Source organism: Chroicocephalus ridibundus, chromosome 7 (genome assembly GCF_963924245.1).
Source record: "Chroicocephalus ridibundus chromosome 7, bChrRid1.1, whole genome shotgun sequence".
NCBI classification, from domain to species: domain Eukaryota; kingdom Metazoa; phylum Chordata; class Aves; order Charadriiformes; family Laridae; genus Chroicocephalus; species Chroicocephalus ridibundus.
The window spans coordinates 36,187,605-36,214,871 of NC_086290.1; the positions used below are offsets into that span (position 1 = coordinate 36,187,605).

The 27,267-nt window shown below is 43.5% G+C and overlaps 1 protein-coding gene across 1 annotated transcript in view; it reads left to right on the top strand.

Moving 5' to 3' along the window:
- The window catches only part of TMEFF2 (transmembrane protein with EGF like and two follistatin like domains 2), a 130,728-nt gene that overhangs the window by 96,008 nt on the left and 7,453 nt on the right, over window positions 1-27,267 (top strand). The window contains exons 7-8 of the mRNA XM_063341128.1: window positions 1,072-1,131; window positions 25,927-26,050. Coding sequence (XP_063197198.1) covers window positions 1,072-1,131; window positions 25,927-26,050 — 184 coding nt within the window. The remainder of the gene's footprint in view (window positions 1-1,071; window positions 1,132-25,926; window positions 26,051-27,267) is intronic.

The following is a 27,267-nucleotide window of genomic DNA, read 5'->3' on the forward strand; positions in this document are numbered from 1 at the left end:
GGCACTTCTTACATTTCGATTAGACTCTTGCAATTTATATTGTGGAGCACAGGCTGCGGGAGGGGGCAGAGCCCTCCACGGTACAGATGCCAAGCGAGGCATGAGGAGTGGTGTGCGTAACCCTTCCCATCACACCCTGTCCAGCCCTGCACTGGTTTCAAAATCAGGCACCTGGATTTTGCCCATAGCAGCTCTGCCCTCCGGCTAGGAGTCGGAGGAGGACAGCAGGAGAGCCCCTCAGATACATTTTTTCCACCCAGGATAGATCCTCTGTTGCTCCTTTAACTGGAGCAGCATGCAGCAATCTCAGGAGGCCAAAGATGTGCTCACAGCAGTGGTGCTGCTGCTGGTTTCTCCTGTGACCTGCCGTGGGCCCACAAGGTGCCAAACGTGCCTGGAAGGAAATTTTGCCAATAGCAGCTCAAGACTCGCGGTTTTTCTCCATGAATGCCACACTTCTCTGGGCCCAGCTCATGGGCTATTACAGCACCTGTAGCCCTTGAGTTGACTTTAAAAGCTCTTTTTTGTTCTAAAATAAAAATGAAGAAAATTTGCCTTTAAATAGCTCCCGTAAATAAAGTGTCTACTGAGGCTCAGACTCTTAATAGCTTTTTTTCCCCTTAGCTTCTGACCTATAAATCCTCAGTACATCTACTTACAAGGCCGTACTATACAGGTGTATGAAACACATTCTAGTTTATTCCTGTCTCTTTAAAGTTAACCACCCGACGTGGCATCATTTCAGGGTACATGTTAAAACTCCCCAATTACTTCAAATAGAGCAGAAATGACAACTCCTGCTTCATACTGGTACATTTATCCCAGCTGCAATCTGTTATCACATATTGTCAGAAAAAAAAAATGTGTTTTCTTAATGGAAGATGTTTCATGTTTCATTCCAAAAAAGCCCGATCCTGCTGTTTTCCCCTGGCAGGCCCAGGGGAGCCTTGCAGCCAGCAGCAATGCTGTGCGTGCAAGCGAAGCTACCTTCGCCTGGGCACTGGCAGCTGGGGCATAGTCTGTATCAAGTACAGGCTCCCCAACCAACTCGACGTATTTCTTTTCACACAGATAATACCACAACAACTACAAAATCAGAAGATGGGCATTACGCAAGAACAGATTATGCAGGTACGGTTCCTATTCTGTGACAATCACAGTTCCCAGGAACTGTGTAAGTCTCTTTTCTCCTCTGTTTGGTGAGGTGAGGTGTCCTCATCTTCTAGTATCGTTTTGTTGGTTTACTTTAAGAAAACAGTGTCTTTGCATTACTCTCGCTTTTGCTAGAAACTAGCTTCCTTCTTAACAAATGGACTTCTCCCATTTTTATCACTGTACAGATATTCTGGCCATAAAACACCTGTTCCGACAGTGGAAATAAATGTTGTAAAATACTTGCCAGGATTAGCAGACATTTTTGAAAATTACTGAATCAGTGCATTAGTTTATGCATATTTTTGTCACAATATACAGGTTTAAGGAAGTGAAAATCCAGATTATAGCTGTGATACTACAAAACGTTGCCATAATAGATAATATTACCTGCCTGTGTGTTGACTATGAAGTTAATAAGGTTCTTAAGATATTTTTTTAAGTGATAAATGGTTTTAATTTATTTAGAAGCTACAGTAAAATATAATGGCTGAATAGCCTTGTATGGCATTTGAAATTAAAAACATGTAAATACTAGCAAGGTTTGGGAGACATTTTTTACACCCTTTGCCTGGGAGGATTGATTTAGAAATTGAACGTGTGTGTGCGCGCACACGTGCATGCAGATATTCACAGCTCATGCTGAGAAATCAAGCCTTTGGGGAGGTATTGTGAAAATGGGTCAGGTGATGCATTCGTTGCTTCGGTTTGTGATATTTTTGCGGTTTGAAAGTAGGTATTTAGAGAGAGTAGGTGCAGATCGCTGGGTTTGCCTGAGCGGCTTGCTGCACGGCTTAGGTGAAATCCAGCTGGTGGTTTCACAGGTCTTAACATCGCTTCCCAGGAGAGTCCCCTGGCATTACTTGATTCTCTGGTCATTTCTTGTGAGGGCCCTTTGTGCACGATGGCCCTGTGTTAATAGGGTACCCAGCTGTTCGAAATGATTGTTCTGTTCCTACTTAAAAAAGGTACGCAATGATTAAAACATAGACCTATGAATAAATGATGACTTGGTGAGGCAGAGGAGTGCTAGGTGTCGGGGGTGGCTGCGGCACGAAGCAGTGAAGGTAGAAATTTCTATGGAAAGTGATTGCTGGGATTTATTTCCAAAAGATCAAAGATGAGCCGTGGTCCAGATATTTCCTGCTGCCAAGGAGCCCTTCCATGAGTGAAGAGTCATGTGAAGAGGGGAAAGTTTTCATTCCCCCAAACCCTTGATTAGTCTCAGCTTTTTTCCTGGGAGGCAGCAGTCAGTTTTCTTAAAAGGCTGGAAGGGCTGAGATTGTATCCTATGATGTGCAGGAGATATGGCCAAGTAGGCCAAAATGATTTAAGTTACAGTTAGAAACAAGGGCAAGCAATATTGTTTTGCTAAATCCTTTTTCTTTCTTGCTGGAGAACCTGAGGAGAGCGCTGGCATCTGCACATCAAGATGGAGACATCCAGTCCCTCTTTAAATGTTTGCAACCTGTCCTACTCTGCTACTGTCCCGTGCTTTAGCTTTAAAATGGCAGCGACCCACATCACAGAGAGAGAAGGCAACACATTTAAGCATGAAGCAATTGAGTTGTAGCAAAAAGGGAGGAAAAGCAGCTTGAGGATTAGGGAGGAGGAGGAGATCACAGCGATGACAAGAGAAAACCAAGTCATGGGTCACGGAGGAAGAGACACACAGAAGGCACCTTTAGCTCAAGTGGGCAGGAGGAAGAGAACAGCTCTCGCTTCGGAGAGAGATGATATTTCAGCCCACGCTTGAGAGGAGAGATGGGGGGTAGAAGAAAATCGATTGCAGCAAAGCGTTGTCAGGGGTTGGAAGTCGGGCAAGGAACAGAGAAGGGAACTGGGTTAGTGGGCAGGGAGGAGGGCAGAGCTGCGGCACGAGGAGCAGGTCTGCAGTGGAGATGGTCTCTGAGAGCCAAGAGGTCAGGAGGAGTGTGGGAACGGACGGTCCAGCGAGAGGTGGGGGGGGCCCCTGGAGGGGCACCTCACTCCCCTGGAGCCAGGGGTGGGGATGGAGACATCCTAAATCAGCAGTCGGGTCCAGTAAGTACCTGTTTGGCACTGAAGGGCACCATCATTGCACCTTAGCAAGCAGCTCCTCTAGGCTTTTAGTATGGATCAGGCCCCAGGGGGCTTCTCGAGGGCAGCGACTGTGTGGGTGGGTGTCAGCGGGTGCCATCCATTGATTTAACCTGAACGGCAGTTGCTTACACCCGCTAATGATGCATCTTCTTATAGTGCACCTAACTACTATTCTTGCTTAATTTTTCCATTTTTATATATGGTGACAGCATGTAGGTTGAAAGTTGCAAGTTCACGCAGGGCAATCCACATGCCTCCAGCGTCCCCAAATGTTTGTGGCATAACCCTGCAGGGAGACCCTAGGGGAAAGGGACCACTGTATCAAAAAGCTGTACCAACTCCAGCCTTTCAGAAATAGCTGGTGAAAAGGAAGACAGCAGTGTAAAACTCGGGCTTGGTGGACATTCAGGCTTCAACGTTTGCCAGGCAGGAAACTCCATGTCGTCCTCGTGTGCTTTCAAGTGCAGAAATGTTTGATTATGGCTATTATAGGAATGGGGTATGTGCAACTTTTTTCCTACCTTCATATCTCCTCAGAAGGGAAATGCTGCCCTGACTATGGGGAGCTTTGTGTGAAAAAGCACCAGTTCCTCAGCCATTGTGCCTCTGAAGCAATAACCCCAAGCCTGCTCCTTTCCGGAGAATACTTTTGTTCTCTACCATTTAACGGCATTAAAAATCACCGAGACTGCGAGCACTACATGCTTTTAAAAACACTGACTCGTATGGACTGACTTTCCCAGGGGAGAAAATAGCAGTGGGCATAATTGATGTTTTCAGTTATGCTAATGCAGCAGTGCCAAATGCTCTTTGCAGAGATTGTGGTAGCCGAGTGGTGCGGGTTTTTCCATAACCACCCCCGCACGCTCAACGTGGGGTCCCAGGAAGGCAGCAGCCTTGCGAGCAACCACAAGTCCCATCACCCAGCTGATTTTTTTTTCACATTGAACTATTCAAACCGTCTGTTCAATCAGTGTCTTTGCTCCCTCCTGTTCTTTCAAGCCTGTTGATCCTGGCAGATAACGCACAAATCTTTCAGTTTGCAAAACCGAGAGTGCTCTATCCTTTGGAGCGTAAATCTTTGCATTAAGTTTGCATCGCCTTGGTTTTTTAAGGGCTCTTACTTTACACAGTCAAGATTTACTCTAGTATTGGAAATGCCCGACTAATGTCAGAGACACCTGAAAAGTGGTGTCCCCTTTTTCAGCAAAGCAAACATGGGCAGAGTGTGCCATGGGTGGCCCTTCTCTGACAGTGTCCACCTCTCCAGGTTCACCAGTCCACTCTTGCCACGGCTGCGTGCGCAATACATGTCAGCACAGCGTCTGTACGTGCGTGTTTGTTTCCCTCTCTGTGCAATTCTGGCCTTTCATTTTTCTGAAACCCCAAAGTATTTATTGTACTCGGGGGGATTTTCACTCATTTCAACAAACGGTTGTTGACATTGATCAAGTTTGTGAAACAAGATTTAGTTTTAGTCAATAAATGAATGGGTGGGATTTTACCCTCAAATCCAATAAAAATATACTTTATCTTGCAATTTCCATTAAAGAGCATTTCTAAACATTTTAAGGGTAATGTATCTTTTGGAACGTAGTGTCTGAGCTGAAAGTCCCGTGACTGATGTTTTCTTGAATTTCCCCATTATATGCATAAAGAAATTGGCTGTTTTGGTGGCATTTTTGCGTTCAGAGTCTAGGCAATCAAGGAGTTTTCATCCTCTTTATTCATTTGCCTATTTATTTTTATTCTTCAATATTTATATTCCCTTCTTAAGATCTGGGTATTGGCAATTATCCCCCTAACTGATTTTATCCTTTCTCCCTATCAAATTACAGAGATTTTTTTCAAGCCATTTTAGGCGCTATAAAGAATAAGTCAGTATGGATGAGCCATATTTCAATGTTATATATTCATGAAAATTGTCAGCGAAGACACTGACAAATTTGATAGACATATTCAATAATATCATCTTCCAGGCCAGACAAACCTCCCTTAGATCAATCTCAGCAGATGAACGCTAGCAGCACAACAAAGCTGATGGAAAGGGGAAGAAGGCATTTTCAGTCCCGACAGTTTCCTTTGGTGAAAAGTGCAAATCCACAAACGTCAATTTGAGCCGTATTTTTGGGTTCCTCAACAGCAGTAAACTCTCCCTTGGCAGCAGCCTCAAGTGGTGCCTTCAGGTGGTCTTGACTAGTCCAGGGACTCACTTGCAGGCAGTGCTGTGGCCCCTCTTGCTGATGCTGTTGCTGTGCCCAGGAAACACTAAGGAGCACAAAGTGCTGCGTGTCTGCTCATGGCTGCTCTGTTCCCTGCTCTCCCTCCTGGTTTCCCATGGGATTTCAAATCTACGTGACAGTCTTGGATCTTTTTCAGACCGCTTTCTGGCACTGGGGCCTTCCTGGCACTGCCGGAGGTGCTCGGGCGAGTAATCCACAGATGGCTGTGTTGCCCAAGCAAACTGAACGCTCCACCAAAAAGGGCAAAATTCATCTGTGTCAACACATCAGCTTCCCTTGGCTGGGCCAGGGCTGTGGGAGGAAGGCCATGGGAGCCACCGCAGATTCCCCACTCCAAGGATAAAGAATTGTCCTGGACACACTAAAGAGTCTCTTTGAAAGTCCAAGAATCTTGGACTCCAAAATAAATACAACGTAATGTTTATATTTGAGAGAAGAAAAATATCCTAAAACTTTACCAAGACTCACCACTCTGCATCGTTAACTTCTAAAGCCCTTTGAACGGGAGAACAAGCCGTGCCTATCAAAGAAAATGTGGAGAACTGGCAGCAGTGCACTGACCCAGCACATGTGAGAAGCACTGGGGTGTGATGCAGGCGCAATCCAGAACCCACCGAATTCGGTCACAGTCATCTTCATTGTCTGGAGTAGGCCTGGAGAGCGGCCAGGAATCACAACAGCAGCACTGGATTTCTATAGAGTGACTATTTTTTTTTTCCCCCCGGGAATGAGAATTTCAGCCCAGATTCCTTCTCCAGTTTATGACATTTTCAAAGTAGGTTAACTTTTGAGTGTAAACCACTTGACATTGTCCCTTAAAATTAAATTTTGTGTCTACTACCATGTCAGCCATTTCCTAAACTGGTGAAGAATAATAAAGCCCCGGAGCTTAGCTATGGGATATAAACTATCATGCAGTTTTCCTCTGCCTTTGTGAACCAGGCTTTCCTTTCTTCTCAATGGAATTAGCAAGTGAGACATAGAGCTGAGCACCGCACATCCATCACAGCTAGAGAGAAACCATTTCTCATCTGCAGCTTTGTAAAAACGCTGGGGAAAATTGCATCCTTGCATATGCAGATTTGCTTGGCTTTCGATTCCACAGACTCCAAGTCAGAGGTTGTCACACTAAACAAATAGATTATTTAGGAAGCGTTCCTGCTTTTCCATCAAATCACTTAAAAATTGAAAAAAACCCACATTTTAATATTTTGACAGCTGTGTGGCAACATGAATGCTGTCTAGCTGCGGCCTCCACCTGCTCTCACACACATAGGCACGCACGCTCCTGGCGGTTGGGAGTGCAAGAATAATACAATTGATACATTTCTTGAAAAACACGAAGCTTTTGAGTGTTGCTGCAATTGTTAGTTGCATTTACAAGTGCAAGGTTTTATGAAAATATACCTAAGCTTTATGCACAGTGAAAGTCCACAAAAGGCGGCAGGTGAGCTCTACAAAACAGAGAAGAAGAAACATTAGAGGCTGTATTTCAGGCTGTACAATTTTGAGTATTTTTGGCCTATGACTTGAGGAAAGCAATGAGGGCATCTCCCTCCGGGAGATATGACCATATTATGCCCCACATACCTGAATGTCCTTTAAGATGGTTTAAAAATGTAGGTGTCTACAAATAGCTGAAGTCTGGGGCACATAAGATGATGTAAGAACAGAGCCGGTCTCCACTTACAGCGTAATTTACTAATAAAGGCAGGTGGAGAAGGCATTTTGGTCAATTTGCCTACCTAATCCAGGCACTTCTGATAGAAAAGTTTTCAAAAAGTAGAACAGAAATGTCTCGGCTCACTGCGTGGAACCTGGAGGTTTCCAAAATCAAGCTCAAATTTATCATCACGGAAAGTAGTATAGCATTGACTTGGAAATAATAACTGCATGTAACTAATTTATGGAGTACTATAAAACACAGATAAGAAAATATTCCTATTCTGGGGTTCTTCTGAGGGATTTTCAAAGGTGAGAGAGCCTGATAGCATGGCGGTCTCCATCCCTTTTGCTACCTTGCAGATCCTCCACTGTTGTTGATATCCAGAAGAAAATTTAAAAAGTAGAGACAGAGGCCAGCTGGTAGGTTAATAAATCTTCCCGTCAGACACTTCTGATCTAGAGTGTGAGCAGCCGGCACTGTGAGCCCCAGCCACGCACTTGGCCCCCAAACCCTCGCTTGTCCTGGGTGTTTTTTTAAATGAAAAATTGCAGCTGCTTCTTTTTGTAATTTAACTCCTGGGATTCAAACGGCGGCGTGTGGAAAGTCCCACTCCAGCATTTTTCTGTGTCATCAGGAGGACCAGGTGCTTTATTTCTAAAATATGAAAAAACAGGGTATTAATGCAATTGGTCTAGTGGTGGGTGCTGCAGCGTAAGCTACTCTTAATGTTTTTCTTCTCTAGAACGTTCTCAAATGTATCTTTAGATCCCACTAAGCTCCATCTTACTAAAATCTACATAATTTGGGGGGGAGATGAGCCAGACACACTGAGGTGGAGGTCACGTAGGAGCCTCACAAACAGGTCCTATGCCAGGAAGGAAGATGCAGCAGTTGGGAGCGCTGTGCTGCGCCGTGTGATTTAACAGCACTTACTCCTAACAGTCTTTTCCTGAGGAGCATGCAAAATGAAAACAGGCTTACGGAGATTTTAAAAACCAGCAATAGGGAGTGAGAAATATTGCTCATTTAATCTGCTAGCCTCAAGAGAATACCTCACTTTTTACGAGAGTTCTCCTTTAACTTTGAATTACATACGCTAAGCTTGGTAAAATGTGCCTTGTTTTTTTGGATTTCTGTTTTTTTGTGGTTTTATAATGAGAGAAATTGTGCCTTTTCATTACTTACGATTTCCCCGTGTCATGCTCATGGAACATGTAATTGTTAGCATTAAAACTTAAATTAGGTCTCAGGTGAACTGCTAGACATCTCTTTCCCTAGACCGATGTAGCTCAAGGAAAAAGAGCATTTCCACTTGTGCCTTTAAAGCTTAGCCCTTAATTTAGTCACTAATGAATGTGAATCAAAAGTTGCAGAATTCATTTGTGCTTTCGTCCCATAATAAACAAATTCAGTAATGTTGTGAGTGAACACTATAAAGAAAGCTATTTGATTTGCGTAGAAGCTCAGTAGCCTGAAAATTCACTATGTCCAGGCTAAGAGTTTGATCTGTAGGAAATAAACAGGACAAGCAAGTACCAACTTGTAACACCGATATTGGCATGGGCAGCCTAAAAATACAAAATCAGACCAGGCTATTTTACTGTTGTCAGCATCCCTGGAGTATTTAAGTCCTGGAAATGAATTTGGGGTGAGGGTGGAGTTTTTAGTGTAAGTATATTTTTTCCATCTGGGGTTTCCATCAGAACTGTGCAAAATTTATAAAGCTTGCTCCAAACGCGGGCTCCCACTTATTCTGCTTCCCCAACACTGTGTGTACCTTTCTGGTTGTTTTTTCCCTTATACTATCACATAAGCAGTCTTCTGTAACATATTGTTCTGTTAAAGGTGATGGGTAAAACCAGAAATTGTATATGCAATAGAGATGGGCAGACCTGAGTTCACACAGGAGTTCCTATGGATTCTTCTTTTTGTGTCACAATCCATAAACACACCATGTATCGTTTACATATCTTTTGTCTTATTTGGAGCATAGAAACCCGTCATCCTGAGCAAATCTGAGCCTTTCAGTACCTGCTGATCTTTTTGTCCTCTGCCCAGTATCTGTGTTTTGATCAGAAAAATGAATAAGCTCAAAGGGAGGCAGAGCTTGCATAAAAAACCCAAAAAGACACTTTCCTGCTTAAACATAAAAATATGATCCCTAAAACTCAACACAACCTGAAATGTGCCTGATTTCTCAAGTTGTCTTTAACCAGATACCTTCCTTCTAAACAGGACCTCTAATGGCAAAGGATACCCAGAAGAAATGAATGCAGGAAGGGACTCTTGGAAAAACACATCCATGGTTTGCAGCTGTTAGGCTCTAGTTAAAGCCACTCCCAGAATTTATTTTTTCCAGCCTTTGTTTTCAGAGGATTATGGAAATGAAGATCCAGCAGCATGATCTACAACCACTGTTCAGTGCCTTGAACATATGGAATATGCACCATAATACTTGGCCTTGTAGAGCACGCGGGCTCTGCTATTGTGAAAGGATTTACAGTTATCAAAAAAAGGTCATTTTATATCCCACTGAATCACATTGTGGCACTTGGTTAATACTGTATCTTTGCTACTTCTTAGATGAGGTACCCACCACTTGCAGGCCCCTCCTTTGATATATACCTGGATTAAATAACAGACCTCTATATTAACTCCATCTAACAATGCTGAGAGAGTCTGGCCACAAAGTGACTTTCACAGATTTGTACTTAAATTTACTGCAGACAGCCCCAAACCCACTTCATATCAGAAGTCATGGGGAAGCTTAGATTCTTCTCCCTTTGTGGTCTCGAAAAACCATGCAGCCTGATTCTCCCTTAGGACCAGCGAAAGCGCCTAGGTACCGTCTGAGACTTGCTGTGACGCAGGGTGGTGGCACGTGTGACTCTTCCGATACTCTGCCACGATGGCTGCGTTTCACCCTGTGTCAGCTGTGGTGCTGTTTTACGTATCGGTCTGTAACACCTTGTACTTTATCCACGTGCCAGGAAGATGGTAGATCCTAACTGTCTTTGGCTTTTTGACATCTTGATGAAGGCATTTCTCTCTTGATAGCATCTTCTTTCCCTTCTCAACTCCCCTGCTTCCCCTACAAGAAAGGAAAGTAAAAAAAAGTATTTGAGACAAGGCTCTGTCATTCTTCCCCGAGGAATAGGCTGGGAAAATGAATCCTGTTGTCTGGATTTGGGTAGGACTTTCGCTCTCCCTTGGTTCCCACCCTTCCTCCAGGCGCTTTGATTAGATCAAGTGTCATCCTTGAAGGATGCTGTTTCAGATGGTGCGCAGCAGCAGTTTGCCATCCAGGACACTGGTTTGAATTGGTTAGCGGATATTAAGGAGTACCACAGTGTATTTTTATGCCTAGCAGCTGTATTTTAGGCCTAGTTTCTGTAAACCTGCTGTTAGGAATTACAGAGCCTTCCCAAAGATTTGAGAGTTAAAGTTATAATGAGATGCTAGAATATCCATTTTCAGGAAACATCAACATTTAAATATTTGTGTTTGATCTAGTCTGAAATGTTAAAAAAAAATTTTGAAATATTCATAGAACTGAATTTCTTCAGAATTTTGTTTCATGGGATGTTTTGGCATTCTTTATGAAATGTTAGATATCAAAATATCATGAGATGAAAGCATATGACAGTTGTAATAAATAAGTTGCATAGTAAGGAAAGTTGCTACTTAGAACTGACTGAAACATCATCTTTTCTAGAAGGAGTATCGTCATGTCAAATTACAATACAAACACAAGATAATTTGATCATTTAGACACGTGAAATGGTAACCTGAGCCTTAAGATAACAAAGGCTTTCACCTGTGCTCAGGAAGTATAAATGCATCTGGTAGAGTGAAAAGAAATATGGTTGGGGAAGAAAAGAAGGAGCTGGTGAATTTATTTTTTAATAGACCTTCAGAATTAGACTACATGGAGACAAGTATCAATTTTTTTGCCTAGTTTAATAGATTTGAGTAAAGAAAGTAAAGACAGACAAATACTTAGCTGCATCATTTTCACTTTGCTGCTGGTTCCACTTCTTTTCATTGAATACATCTGCTAAAACTCGTATCTGGGACTGATTGTCCAAGCAATGCAACGTACCTGTTCTTTTTGTATTTCTTAACATTTAGCGTATGAGACACTGAAACCAGTAGTGACAGCAAATTGTTACTTAAGAAAAATGGAAATGCTTTATAGGCAGTAGGAAATCCCGTGGGAGACGCAGCATTTTGAGTATCAGCAGCTCCACTGCTTCTTTGCATAGAAGCACTTCTCTGCATTTGGGAGGAACACAGCCTCGGCAGTTTGAGGCACACATCTGTACCACTGAGCAAGTGGAAGCCCTCTTAAAAACTCGGGTTTGAAACACTGCATTTACCTGCTTAGCAAGGTGACTTCTTACGCACTTGGACTGTCATTTTACCGTGTACCCATGAGCATTAAGTTAGCGTGAAACTCTCTCCCTGCAAATACAACAGCTGTAAACGAAATGTGCTATTTCAGAATCAGCGGCCACGCATTTCAGAATGTTATCAGCACTGAATCGAAATTTTTGCGAATAATCGAAATTCTGCTGCTATCACCAGCCCTAGCCATTGTAAACAGCATTACATAATGGTAAAATATTTTTCAGGAGGAGAAAAAAATTTAAACCCCTCCCTATGGTTTTAATCTCCCTCTTTTATTTTGTCTATTGTTTAAAGCTGTGTTAGGTATACATCAAAAGCACCCCCTCCCCAGGGTATTTCATTTACAATTTCATTTGATAATGGAAGTGTACTTCCATCTAGCTAGGATGGGAAAGGATTAAATAAAAAACACTGTTCTAAAATCAAGTAGCATAAGTCTAGCCTGCCTCTGTGCTCTGCAAATGAAGTAGCCATGGAAGGGCTTGTTATTAGTCTATAATATCAAAACTGATAAACTATTAGTATTTTGTCAGGCATAATATATGCTAAACATTTTCCTCTGCGGATTGCCTCAACAAGAACCGTGACTGTTTTTAGACACATCTGGCACTGCGGATTTTTTTCCATCCTGCATTTCAGTGATTTAAAGGGCCTTGGCTGGGCAGAAGGATGTCAGCTGTTTGGTTTAAAATACTGTTATAAGAGTGAATAAGATTTAAAGAGGCAGTAGGTAAAATTCTGGCCTTGCTGAAGCTAGTGGGAGAATGGCCATTGAGTTTAATGGCTTCCTGATTTCTCTGTACAGCTTTCTCATCCATTTTTATTCTTAGTAAATTTTCCATTTCCCGAAATTGCCCTTTCTTTTCCATTCAGCTTCTCCCACTTTGACTATTAGCACTAGGAGTGAGCGCTGAGATAAAATGCCAAACCCTTTATTTACACAAATGCCATCTCTGCAGCTCACTTCTGTGGCACTTCTGTAAGACAATAATAATGGGTGCGGGCATATAAAAACAGTAAATGCAGGTATTCGTTTATAAAAAAAGATGTTCTTAATACACTTTTCTGGCTGTGCTTCAAAATGGGCTGGGTAACCGGTGATGAATCTCAGGACCTCTGCGGCGTAGAGAAGCTATTCTGCTCTTCATGGAAAGAAATAGCAGGGCAAGCTCTGCACTCGCGTTGTGTCTTGTCACACCAAAATACATCGACGTGTAAAGGCAGGGGGAGCTGTGGGGTCTGAGGAGAAGAGTTTGATGGGAGATGGACATCACACGGCAACCAGACCCCATCTGCAGTTGGCTTATTTCAGGAGGCAGAGTCTGAGCTGGGTCCATGGAGAAGTCACTTCAAGGACATTGTGCTTCTGAAAGAGTTCGCAGTCATCAGACAAAGAGAGGTGGTGGCTCCGTAACAGTGTCTTCAGTTCAATGTGTGCTCTGGGGGGGTCTCTTTCAGCTCCAGGAGCTACTGATAGGCACAGAGTATGTTCTGCAGGATTGGGTGGTCTCCTCTCCGCATCTCAGAGACCGGTTAATGTCTGATAGACCTTTGGTATTTGAGTAATAGACAAAAAACTTAAATTTGTATGGCAGGATTGGACCCTTTTGTTGCAAAACCAAGAAAATGCAGTGGTTTTGTCTTTGTCATGCTATTGCACATGACAGTTTAATGACAGATGGGAAACAAAGCTTATCTTTGGTAAATTAGGTAAAAGAATATAGCAGGTTTTGCTGCAGTGGCATTTTATATTGTTTTACCTTTTTCTCCTACACTTAAAATTGTGAATAGCAAGGGATATCTTTCCTGCTTCAGGCATGGGAACTCCTGATTACCAGGTAGGAATTTCTAACATCTAGTCTGCTAAAAAGTGATCTCTGAGCAGCGACAAAAGATTTTAACAATAGAACTAGGCAGATACAGAAAGCAAAGTTGTAGACTGCACGGACCCATTACCATCACAGTTTTACAATGCAGGACTCAGGGGAGACAACTGAGTAAAAATAGAGGCAAACTGAGCAGGATTCATTCCTCAGCAAGCGTAGTGCTTTGCTTTGTACAGACGGGGCATCACAGTTTTGCAACATGCCAATAAAATGTATTTACTTTTCTGAATAGCCTGAACAAAAGCAGTGAAAAGCATGGCTGAAACCATGCTTTTAGTCAAGAACAGACATATCTCTGAGTAGTCACAGGACATTCAGGGTCATCTTCTGGCAATTAAAACAACGAAGATATGCACAATGGATTTGCCAGGCACAGGATTTAGGAAGCATTCGAAAATACGCTATATAGGAGGTACATATTTTTAATTCAGTCTCCTATTTTCTTACGCACACTTCCCCCAAATTCTGCAGCTCTTTCTTCGGTTTCCTGGATGAATTCTCTTGGGCAGCATATTTTTACAAGCACAGATGCTACCTTGGAAAAAAAGAAAGGAGGGAAGGGAGCCAAATGGGTGTCATGCTCCAGCTTGGCAGCACCTTACCGACACGCGCCCCCCTTCCTCCCCCAAAAAAGGGAAAAAAAAAAAATACTGCTTTTAGTAATCAAAACTGAATGTAAAATTAGAGCAAAACTGGGGCTGTAAAACCTTCAGATTGTCAAAAGGACTGAAGGAAACACCTTGTGGCCAAAATGACGTCCCTGACCTACTTGTCCGCATTGTCACGTACCTGAGTAACCTTTCCATCTCCGTGTCTTCCATCAAACCTCTCTGACAGTTTTGCCATTCGTACTTGCTTTCAGTTGTAATTTTTTGAGTTTGTTTGAAGCGTGCAACCAAAAAGTAAATTCTCGTAACGTTCATGCTGGCAGTCCTAAAAATAAGTCAGAGACCTTTTCCAATACTGCTTCTTGGCATCCATTGATCTCTGCAGAAAACAATCCATTCAGACATGGAGTTCCTATTGGAAATTAGGGGACAGCCTGGTAATTGGATTAGGGTGCGCTTTTATTTGCAGCAGTTTCTCAAAACGAAGCTCCTGTTTTGTTTCATTGATCGCCTGCCCAATCTTTCTGCCAGTAAAAGCCACTCACATAGCTGAAGAGACAGGGCGAGGATTGATAGCTTTGTGTTACATAAAATGTGCGTGTTCCTCGTAATATAGTCAGGTAGGTACAGATGATAAGTGCATCTGCATGCAAACATGAGAACCTGCTTTCTTAATCCACAGTTAAATTGCTTAAAAGCAATTTTTATCAATGTAGTCTTTAAAAACTGGAAGAGCCACCAGTTGCATCAATACTAAAATTCCTGCCAGCCACCTGCAGAGGTGCCAAAGAGGGAATGGCTTCAGGACACTGGGATTGCGTGTGTGAATTTGGGACCTTTGGAGTCTATATTATTGTAGGGATTGGGGGGAGAGCAAAAAACTGAGTTTGACTTCCACATTTCCAGAGGTAGTTCAGAAATCCTAAATTAAATTTACAGGGTGTACCCAACAGAAACACACCAGGCTTGATCCCGTATGGAGCACGAGTTAGCCGGGCAGCAATTGCCAGGCCATAACTTAGGGCACTACAATGCCCTGTTTTACTGGTCCTCCAGAGCAAATCTGCCCCAAAATTATTCTTTATAACTCTTACCCAGTCTATCATTCCCTTCCATCTGAACCGTGCTGCATGTTTTATCCCATTGTGTTTATGAAATAAGCCTTTAGATAGTTTAACTCCTATATAGTCCTCCAGAGACATACAGTGGTCACAGCCTGCCCTAGTGTGAGCCACGTGCCAGCCAGCCATGAAAAGTTCTGCCAGACACTGAGAGCTCTTGCACCCTATTTCTCCCATTTCATCATGGCCACAGAGGAAGAGATACATCCTGGGTGGGCAGAGCTGAAGTGGCAACTGGAATCCTCTTTTCCTGGATGGGCACCAAAGGCACAGCCCTCCCCGGGGCCGGGAGACGGGAAACATCGTTAGTCATGCGACTGTCCCCCCCGGCGGTGCCAGTGAAACGATCTTTCTCCCTCCGCACATCAATATTCTTGACACTCGTCTTAAAACTTAGGTCATGCATATCCATCTACTCTTGGAGAAGTGTCAGAAGGGTACAAATATCCCTTCACTATTTTTAGGGCCATATCAAAAGTATTTATCAGCTTTCTGGCACCTCATCCCATTTGTCATATTTGATGCTATCTACCAGTGGGCGGGGGGAGGAGGATGAAGTCCTTTAGAAATGCAGTGGCAGATGGGTGAAACTCCATAAGCTAAGACTGCAGTGACGGTTAAAGGTGACTCCTGGGGGTTGTTGTGCCTGTTGTCACAGTCAGGAAGCGCCTGTCACAGTCCCCTAACAGCAGGCGGAGCAGGGGCTCGAGGGAATGGCTCGTCCTCACCTCGGCGTTTGCCCACCCACAGGATAGGCAGGGATGTGGAGGAGGTCTGCTCGCAGCCATGGAGAAGGGCTGAGCTATGAGAGAGGGGGACAGCTGATTCCTGGTGACTCCACCATCCGCTCCGCATGCCATCAGCACTCCCACACCGCCTGGTGATGCCAAAAGACTGCTTCCTTTAGCTCACACCCTTTGGCGTCCCAGCGCAAATGTGTACAAGGATGGGGCTCAATCTGTGTATTATACATAATTCACACTCCTCACACTAGGTGGTACGTGAGAGGTGTTGAGACTCATTGTTTTTCCATACACCCGTTGCCAACGGGAAGCTCTTCCAGCTCCTCTGTAACACATACCTCGAGGCCCCGCATCGGACGGCTCTGTACTGTGCAGGTAACGCGTTCGTCTGCCTCGTGCCACAAAATTGGGATGTTTTCCTAGCACTATTGGTTTTTAGCAGGCAATGTATTCAGGTTGAAACTTTGCCCACATACCATCTGCCTCAGCCTTATCTGTCTGTGACAAGGAAGCTGAATATATAATGTCCACTTGGCTTTCCCGGCATTACACGAGGTTGTGGTTTTGTGTTTGGTGGGCAGTTTCGGAGCTCCCCGGCAGCTCTTGCAACGAGCTCCTGCTCTTCTTTTCAAGTGAAAGAACTGTGACAAAAATCAATATCATCTCCATAGCTATAATGAATGTGACCCACAGCCTTTTTTAGGATGACCACAAGCTTCCATCATATGCCTGAGGCCTATTTGCAAATATTGATTTGTATTGCAGATTATCTGTAGCCATTTCACATGAAATCTTAAGGTCTCGCAGTTTTGCTCTTCGTGCTCAGTTTGGTATCAAAGGTACAGCTATAAATCAAAAGACCTGCCCATAGACACTACTGATAGCCATGGTTGCCCAGTTATGAAAATGAGATGTTTGAGGGTTTTTTAAGCTTCTCGAGGAGGATGGAGAAAGCTCGAATTGAGTGAAAGCACTGCTTTGGAGTCACAGCAGACTCTGTTTACTCGAAGGAGGGGAGGAAAAGTGGAACCTTCATATGCAAATGTATGGCATTTGGAAATGTCATATAGCTGCATCTACATATAAATAAGCACTCTTAGAGTGCTGCACTAGCAAGGCTGCTTTGATACAGAAATTGCGTAGTAGCACACAAAGCAGAAACAGCAGGACATCGCTCGGTCAAGTTCGAGGAGTTTTGTTCCTTAATCACCACTTAACTAAGTTAACCAATATTGCTGTGTCGCTTGGTGTTAGCCCGGGAATGGTTGTGAATAGCTGCTGTTTGGTTTTGCTGCTGGGGGGAAGCGTGTGTTTGTAGGTGCTGCATGGGGCTGTGCGGTGGGGACCACGGTCTGGCTCCTGTGCCCCAGAAGATAGTGCCGAACGTAGAGATGCTTCCGATGTCAGCGTCCCTCCTAGCCACCCTCTGCCTCCTCCTGTAGATCCATGCCTGCCTGCTCTGAAGGAGACACAATTTGGTCACATAAAGAAGCATCTGCTGCTGCCAACATACACGTACTGGAATGGTATTTCCGTCTCTGTTTAATCCAGTATTTTAAAGAGTAAATTGCCACTCTCAGGCATACTTTTTCAGGGGAGAGGACGTAGAGAGGAGCCTTGCTCTGGTTCCCACTGTAACGTTTTTGACCATTTCCAGCACTGGCACTAATGAGGAGCTCAAGGAGAGGTGGATGGGAGGGAAAGTGAGCCATCAGCCAAGCCATTGGGAGGAATTTCTCACAGAGGGGTGACACCCGCTCCGCTCCTGCCGTGCCGCATGTGATGGATGCAGCATTCGCCCCTCTGCCTTCAGGCATGGAGGGAACCTCACAAATCTCTAAACTGACACCAACTTTTTTTCAACACAGAATTACAATAATAATAAGGTTAACTCATTCTCTAAGGGCTGTCATGAGCTGCCTAAGGAGATCATACTACGAGGAGAAAAACTACGACTTTATTCCTTTACATGGCTGGTTTCCAAAGGGGGAGGAAGCTGCTCCCACGGGGACGGCGGCATCTCTCTGAGACAGGGGGATCTGAGTGAAGGGAACATCAACGGCCTGCCAAAAACAAAGACTAGCTGAGTTAGCACAAAGAGGGATTTAATCTATTCTAGGAATGGGGTTAACGCAGATTTATTCAATCCTGTAACAAAAAAAGGAAGTGCAAACTGTAAGGGCCCCTTTACCCCGGGTAAAGGGATAAATCCACAATACAGCCCCACATCATTAAATCACATCCGTAGCAATTAGACCTGCCCCTGCGGCGGCAGCCTTAAAGAGCTCCGTCTGTGTAGTTAATCCACAAAAGTATTGAGAAGTGACCTGGTGACAGCTAACACTGAGACGGTATGGGGAGCTGAAGACCTCTCCAGTCTACCGGACTGGGAAGCAGGCAGGTGCCGATCACAGGCAATGATGAACCGCTCCGAGAAGCTGCTGAAGGAAGAGGTCAGTGCGTCACCTCTTGATGTCCTCAGATCCAGTGTGCAGCATCCGCTTTACACAGCAGTGGCCGCTGCTTTTACCAACGGCCTCGGTGGGGGTCAGTGGATGAAAAGTGGTGGTGGGGAAGCAAAAGAGGTCAGACAAGGTGAGACAACAGCCTGCTCTGGGCTTTACCTCCCTGAGTGAAACAGGCACCCCAGGTAGGAGTTGTGCCTGATGTGAGCACCTGAACGCTGAGAAAATATCGGTTTGAAGCAACGTGTTAGCCCACACGGCGTTCTCTTTTCTTTTTTTTTTTTTTTCTCTTTCAGCCTGGCTAATATTGCAGGGTATTCCTGTTCAAACGTGTGAGCAATGGTTGCTAGCCTGTACTTACTGCTGTGCTATTTTTGGAGGATGCTCGGCTGCTAGGGGTCTGTCAGTCTCTAGGGTAAAGTATCTGTGCCCAGCCATTGAATACAGGTGGACTATGGCCACTGAAAAAACAAATGAGGGTCAACAAAAAAAAAGGTTACATATAGTTTTGAGTAGACAAATGGTCTTGTTATGTGCAGGAAAATGACTAACAAGTTGCCCAGTTTCTCACATAAGGAAGATGTGTTCACAGATGTTGTAAATAAAAGTACTTCTCGATTTCAAATGTTCAGAGACAGCTTTAACATATATAGCATAGCCCACATATATATGCTGACAAGCTGAAAGCGTTTTGTTCACCATTTGAACATCTGGGGATTATTAGTGTCTTAATTCATTGGTTTCTATTATTAATTGTAGCAGCAGGCTGAATAATTACAATACATTGCTGCAAAAGACAGAGCACAATATTTTTTTCCAAATGCACTAGGACATCTTGCCATCATTTCAAACATAAAAAGCACTAGATTATTTTTAAAAAGGAAAGTGGATGTTATCTTATTCCAGGGAACTCATTTGCATAGGGGCATTTAAAATTAATAAATTACTGTGTTGAGCAAGCCTATTTTGTGCCTGAGAAAAGAAGTGAATGTAATTTAATTCACAAAGTTCCATTTCTTTTTTTTCCTCTCGGTAAAATAGCTAATGTGGGGATGGTATTTTTTGTGCAGTTTATGTAGCAAGACTGGCTTGAAGTTTGTACTTGGAGTGGCTGCAGGATGAATTTAGGCTGGGGCTGCAGCACAGCGATGCCAGACCGTTTTCAGCTGACATTTAGTGTCTCACTTTCCACGAGCTCTCAGGGAGAGTGGGCTGCTGAGCTCCCCCTGGAGTGGCAGCAAGCACTTCCTTCTCAGTCCTCACTCCAACGCCCACCCAAACAGGGATTTTCAGGCGAGTTGCTTGCGCACGTTTTCTTCCTTGGAAAGAGACACTCTGTAAGATGAAGAGCTTTGGTATTAAGGGTTTTAAAAGAAGGGAACACACTGTGTCAAGATAATTAATAAGTCAGATCTGAGCAGCTCTTAATGACGAGGTATGGCTGTGGGGGTGGGTGGCAGCATGGCTGCTGGCAGCTTTGTCAAGGGCAAGGTGTCTGGAGCTGTTGAGCAAAGACTTGTGAGAAATCTCTTTTCTCTCATCAGAGCCAGGTCTGAGCTGGGATTTATCAGCATGGTTCTTCATTAGGAGGAAGCCTGCTTAAGGACTTCATCCTCCTGAGTTTCTGTGGGACCTTAATTCTTGTTGGATGCTATTAGAGAGGGGGAAGTACCAGAAAACCTGCTAAAGCAGTTCTGCACTTTCAGAGGGAGCAATACCATTACGGCCCCATTCATTCTGACTTTGCAGAGGGACCTTCGAACCTCTGCAGATGCTGCAAGTGTTTCTGGGCTGAGGAAGCTCCCTCTTCCTCCAGCAGAGTACTGTGAAGACTGCAGATGAGTAACGTAGACTGTCTCTAGGCTCATCCATAGGATTCAGAGTCCCACCCCATGTCAATCACTGAAGCTCTTCCACAAAACTCAGGGCATTCTCTACCTTTGCTTCACAGGTTGATACTCTCTGGACATTTATTTTGATTTCAAATACGAATTGCCACACCAAGTCTCTATCATGCAGAGCAGAAGAGCATTGTTAAGTTCCCAGTGCTATGCTCTGCAGCATATCTTTGGGAGAGCTGCCAAGGAGGTAAAAGGAGTGGGGGACACACACTTCCAAAAGGAGTTGAGAAGGTTAAGGACATGCATTTGACCCAAGAATCCTTTTCCCCCTTTATAAATCCTCTGAAACTATGATGTGTAAGGAGTCACTACCTCAATATCAGCGAGAGCTTTCAGCTGCAAAGTTGACTGACTTCAGCAGTATTAAAAAATTAAATTATTATGTAAGTCAGTTCTCCTTAACCGCTGTTTCCAATGAGATAGGTGTTAAAATAGCTCTTACTGTACGTGATTCAACATCCCATCCCTTATTCAATGAAATATATGTGTATATATATATGTATTTGCAGGACCTCCCTTGTCCAGTGATGACTGTACACAAGGTACACACTGCACGTGAGCCAATATTTTCTTATATGGGCAGTTATTATTTCCATAAGCTCCAACATTACACACTGTAGAACGGTGAAAATGCTAACATGCAAATTTACAGGCGGTGGCCCTCTGCTTTGCTTATCAGAAATCACCTGGAAAGTCTCACTGCTTCAAATGTAAGGAACAACAGAATTATCAGCCCTGCAGAACTGATTAAGTGCCTGGCAGTCGATTTTTGGATATAAGAATCCTATTTTTGCCTGGATTTTTATTGAATTTCTCCAAAGGGGATTGCAGGAACTTATGTCTGGAAAGAATTTTCTGGGCACTCCAGGCAGTACTTCATATATTCCTCATCAAGGGCACTAATGGATTTATTTGTTCATCAGTGGCGCTACTCCACATGTTCAGTTGTGTACCAGAAGCCCCATGCTAGCTCAGATGGGAGCTGGGAGCTGGTGAGGACTGCCCAGGGAAGAATCTGGCTGCGTTGTTCTCATCCCTTACAGAGTCGGGTCCTGCAACCCGGCACACTCTTTCGGCTTTTGAATTTCAGCCTCTACAGAGATATTTAACCGAGTATCCTAATGGTGCACATTCGGCTTCCAAAAACTTTGAAGTAAAGGTATAGCTAATCCAGAAATTAAAATAAAAAGAATGCAAAGTATATTTGAAATAATTCTTCTACTGCTTTTTAACGGAGGACAGGAACAGCCATAGATATTAAGGAATTTAGACAAGATAGCTTTAAATAATTTATTTAACATTTCAGAAGATAATCCATCGGGAAAAGCAAGATCACTGAGTGGGCGGTTAGTCACACTGGATAACTTTTCAGGATCAAATTTCTTATCCCAGTGAAATATTTCATCGTCTCGGCATCTCCCTGCCATCCACAGAAGGGTTGGAGAGCAAGTGTTCGACTGGGAGACTCTTCTACTAAGCAAGATGATAAGCTGTTTCAGTCTACACAAAGTAGCATCTGGCCTCAAAGCATTTAAAAATAATCTGTTTTGACTAGTGTATCTTATATGATAGGCTATCATGTCATGTTCTGGCACTAACAAAAGATGTGAACAATATGAGATGTCATGTTACGCTAAAGATGCAAAGAATGTTGCAGAAATGAAAAAGATGTTGGCTTCATCAATGTGATGTTTTCTATCAGAAAAATGCTTCAAGAAAAAGGTTTCTGAAAACAGTTGATCGGGAGGGTGAGAGTGTATTTCTTTTTAAAATGAAAAGGGGAAGCATTTTGAGAAATGTGTCAGGAATTACATTTGTCCAGAGACAGGAGAGATTGACCCAGTCATTCGGGTTTTTATCTTTAGGCTTTACAGCTTCTGTCTCAAATTCTAGCCATCACAAAAAGGTACAAATCCGTCTTTTTGGTGCAAATAAAACTTTCACGCATAGTTGCCAGTAACAATGCAGCAAGTCTAATGAAGAGGAGTTACTGAATTTAGCTTTACTGAAACCTGACGAACTTTGAATTGAGTCTGTATTGTTGCTCTATGAATACCGATCTGCTGTGCTCGGAAAAAAGGGGGTAACTTTGTATTTAAGCATTGCTCTCTGTAGATGCCAGGTTGGTGTGATGGAGGGGCTCCCTAGTTTGGTGATACTGTAATCTGATCAGTGAGGATTGCCTCCGGTACTGAATTTATAAATAATCCAAAATTATAATAAGGGAGGAAGTCTTAATTTATTTCATTTAGTTTTGCTTTTTTGAACTTTGTACAGTTCTTATTTGATTCATGATTTAAACATGTTTTTAATTCATATCCTCTCTTTTTAGAAGAGATTTCTAGTTCTTGTTTCGTAGTGATGTGAAGCCTGTGATGCATTCATGATAGTATCTCATTGATGGCTGTATTGCTGAAAAGTGCTCAGATCCTTCAGGAATGAGAGCAGTCAGTTTTAACATGAAGGAATTTTTAAAGCGTATCTTAGTGCTTGGGTCTCTGTTTTGAATCAGAAAAGATGTTTCATGTAATAAGAAAAATAACCTGGTTTTTTTAGACAGGGGAATTATTTTGGGTGAATTCGAAATGTACTGGAAGAGGAGGGGGACTTCTTTGCCTGAAGTAACTGATGCTTTCATTGTCATCTGTCTTTCAAACAACCAAAATGGCAGATGAAAATAAATACAAGCTTTTTCCACCTTTCTGCCTTTTTGTTCAATCCCTAACTCTTTTAGAGCAGTCATCAGTCAAAATGAGGGACTACATGCAATTCATGTCTAAGTTTTGTGGTTTCTTCCAAGCCAGATGACGGGTGTTCCTGTATGAACTGTTTATCTTATGAAGTGCTAGCAAAGCTTGGGCCATCTCGTTTTTGATTCAGTAAAGCATTTTCTATCATAACATTACGCTTAGAGGTGTAATTGCAAGTTCTGCAGGATCCTAGATTTGCTTTAAAGTATGCTAGAGACCTTTTTAAAGAAAACACTGTTTCCACCCACATGATTGCAAGAGGAGGAAAAATCCTTCCTCTTTTTACCAGCCCTACAGCCTACACACAGTGAGAGCATCGGCAAGTCTGGGAGAGGTCCTGGTCCCCCTTTCAAGTCCTAGCGGATTAGTCTGTCCTGAAAGTAACAATTTCCCTCACCATCCTGAAGCATGCCTTTAGAAAAAAAAAGAAACCAAATGGTATCCTACCATTTTAGCAACACTGCCGGCTCATCGGAGAGAGGAGGGATTCTCACGCTGGTTGGTGGTGGCTCATGGACATCGCAGAGATGTCTTGGTATCTGAGAAGGAAGAAGGATCAGAGATCCTTCAGACACACAGAGCGGTCTCCTGTTCTTCAGAAAGGAAGCAAACTTCCTCTTGATAATGGAAGATTTGAAGGAAATGGCATATTTTCCACAACAGAAAAAAAAAAAAAAAGTGTATTAGTAAGGAACCCCTATTTCTTGATGCAGTTTCCTGGACAGAAATATGTTTGAATGTGGACCATAGCAGAGGTCCAGCACACCCGGAAGCCATCGGGCATGGTGCCTAGATGGCCACTACACGTGTATGGAGTCCAACAAGTCCTGAGTACATCAGGATCTACCTGTGTGCACTGGGCAAGTCCATTGAGAGCTGGCCTATGTCACAAACGATTTTTCTGTTCTGGAAAGGTTTCTGGGTGGAAAAAAGGAATATACACGAAGTCCTGGTGGGAGAATAACTCTCTCTGTGTATATACTTCACATGCTGGTAGCTGTGCCTCCCCTAGGGGGTGATAAGTAGCCAAAAATGTTTAGCGCTGGACCAAATAGATCTTCTGCTACTCCTCTTTCCAATAGCAGGAATTCCTGGGCAAGCTCTCGAAGGAGGTTACACCAGGCCTACAACATGCTTCCTATCAACCCGTCCTATCTGTGCCATCCCAGAAGCAGCTGTCAGCCCCAAGCCCAGGGATCGTCACTGCACCGTGATGCCCACTTCTGTGCTGCCTTGTCATTAACAACCTTCATGGCAGCCTCGCGCAGGTGTCCCAATGTAAGCAGGGACCCAGCAGAGGCAGACAGATTTGTGTTCAACAGACGTGCCTTTAAAAACAAGCGCTAGCAGTCCATGGTGCAGAGGTAGCCTCGCAGAAAGCTGGCTATATGGCAAGTAGTCCACAAGGCCAGTGCCAGCTGTACCTCTCTGGGGACCTACAGGCTGGAGTATCTCATGGAAGCACATGAATGGAATTTCCTCCCTTTAATAAAAAAAGATGAAAATTAAGTATTATTTATTAGATTTATGACTTCACAGGCTGCGTTTGCTGCAGTTATTTTCCTCAGGTTAAGAGAAAACAGCGCTGGGGCTGTGACATAAGCCTAGCGTTGCTGCCTCCCATCTCTTCATCTTTCCCAAGAAGAGACTTCATCACTCGTGCTGAAATGTTCTGAAAGTCCTAACAACAACAGAGGAGTTAATGCTGTCTAAAGGGATGTAGAGGCTGCCTTGTCGTTCTCGTTTGCTGGGAGCTTGTCCTCGCCTGTTTTAACATAAGGACAATATAACCAACTTTATTAGTGCAAGTTGTTAGAGACTCTTAAAACTCTCCTTGGACGGCCGCGACAGGAAAGAAATTCATTATGAAAATCTGCATCTTGGATCTGCCGCACACACTTTTCCCAAAGGTGGGATAATACCTAAGCGTACCTACTGCCGGCACGACTGGCTTGGAGGCAGAACACAAATTGCAATTGTTTCATAACACTCAGGGACTTCCTTTGGAGGATACAAATGCTTCAGCTTCATTGTGTGCAAACTACATTTCCTCACACATCCATCAGGAGATATTTTTTCTTCTGTTGTTAATAACTTGTGGCTAGATTATACTATCAAAGAAAAAGGATTTTGCCATTTGATTGGTTAAATGGAAGAATTTGCCAAAATTACCCAGATTAATTAACACCTTGGTGGTCTACAAAATTCACATGAGTTTATTGCAAGTAACGCTCTGCATTTCAGCCCATGATGTAAACATTGAGCACATACCTGTTTCAAAACTAGATTTTCCTGGCTACATGGAGGGAGGCATTTTCAAGGATTTGCAGTCTCAGTGGCTATTTAACAGCTGCAGAAGGAAGTACAGAGGTTAAAGTAGTTTAAAGATAGCCATGCTGTGGGGCACGGGCACGTAGCACTGGTGATAAATTTCAGCTCTGGACGCCTGTTCCTCTACTTCAGCTATAAAATTATCTTTTCGAATATGTTGTGTTGAATGACCAAATATATTGTAATGGTACATTACATGCAAATGTCCAGAGTCTTCCTCCTAGCCTTGCCTGGGTGTGAGGAGACAGTCCGTAGAGGGTAACAGAAATGATCAGGCATTTTTCATGTGTAATAAGATTTTGAATAGTCAAATATTTTTTTTGGTGTCTCATTTGCTGTAATTTCACAGGAATTAGATATGCAAGAGAACAACAGAAAACCTTGCAAAGCTTTGCATTTACATTGGCCTACCTGTTTCAAGGTGCAAACCCTTGCTCCTGCTTCCCATAAACAGCATCTTTCACATCTTGTTCTTCTGATTTTCCTTTCTTTTATATGTCGAATTCTTTCCATCATTTCACCTTATCCTGCATTGTCAGGTTAATGTTCTCTTCCTCTGTGTTCGCAGAGAATGCAAATAAACTGGAAGAAAGTGCAAGAGGGATCTACATCCCTTGTCCAGAGCATTACAATGGCTTCTGCATGCACGGCAAGTGTGAGCACTCCACTAACATGCTGGAACCATCTTGCAGGTAACCCTTCTACCAAGAAGGAAAGGCTTCACACATGAAAATATTGACTTAAAAAACTCTTAATCTTAATAAAATATGGAAAATAATGGTAACCGTGGCCCTTTGTGCTACAAAACCCATTAGACTTAAATTATTCAACAAAGTCCCCATTTTATGTGGCAAAAGTGTATTGAGTTATGCACAATGTTAATTGATTGTAAAAACATTCCGTAACCTTCATCTATATTTAGATATATTTTGAAAAGCACTTCACAAAGTGCTCCGACAGCTGCTAGGTAGCCTCTTCAGCCTGAAGAAGAGGAGTGCCACCAGGGAGGGATATTACCCTGCTGTGGCAGGAGTGATGATCATGGGGCAACGGGCTGGGGCGAAGGTGGCTCCTTCGGGAGGTGGCTTTGGAGGAGGTTAGGACAGGGAGGAGAAGTAATAGTGAAAGCATGTGTTTCTGCAGTGAATGCCGCCCTGCAAAGACTCCTGAAGTCCAACCAGGTGGCAAAGAAAAGGACTATTACGCATGAAGCGCCATTTTCCCAGGACATTGGACTGGGAGAGCAAAGATACGGACCAGACTTACTCCCCAGGACAGATCCTCAAACCAGCTTCTCCCAGCTCCTGCAAACAGCCAGGGCACGTTTTGCTCTTTGCAACCGCTGCATTCTCCATATAGATGGATAAATGTCCTTTCCTCAAGCTGCTGGCTGCTGTGGGAATGCAGGAGAGGAAAAGGGTGGAAGCTCAAGGCTTGACCCATCAGGTTCAGTGCCCCACTAACACTTCTGGGAGGAGCCCAGACAATCTGGCTCGGTCTCTTATGGTTGCTGCTGCCATTGACCTGGATTTTTGTATCTTCTCACTCGGGCTCTTTAGGGGAAAGAGGGCAAGAGCTAAAATGGGAAACCCACTGTTTGTTCCCCAAAATCACAGAAGGAAGATGTCAGGCTGCAGGATGGGAACTGGTGAGCAGCGCAGCAGGCGGCATTGGGGTGGATGGTTGCAGCATCAACAGAGGGTTTTTTATAGCAACCAGACAAAATGTAAATGATGTATCCACTTGCAGGAACATCTAATCACATTTCATACGGAGCTTGGATGATTGCTTATCACCTCCTTAGGGGTAATCTGCATAAGGATCCACAACTAGAAGGCTTTTCACCCTCCCCCACCTCCCCAAAGAAAGGGAGAAATCTAAAATATGTTGTGCGAGGAACTAAATGGAT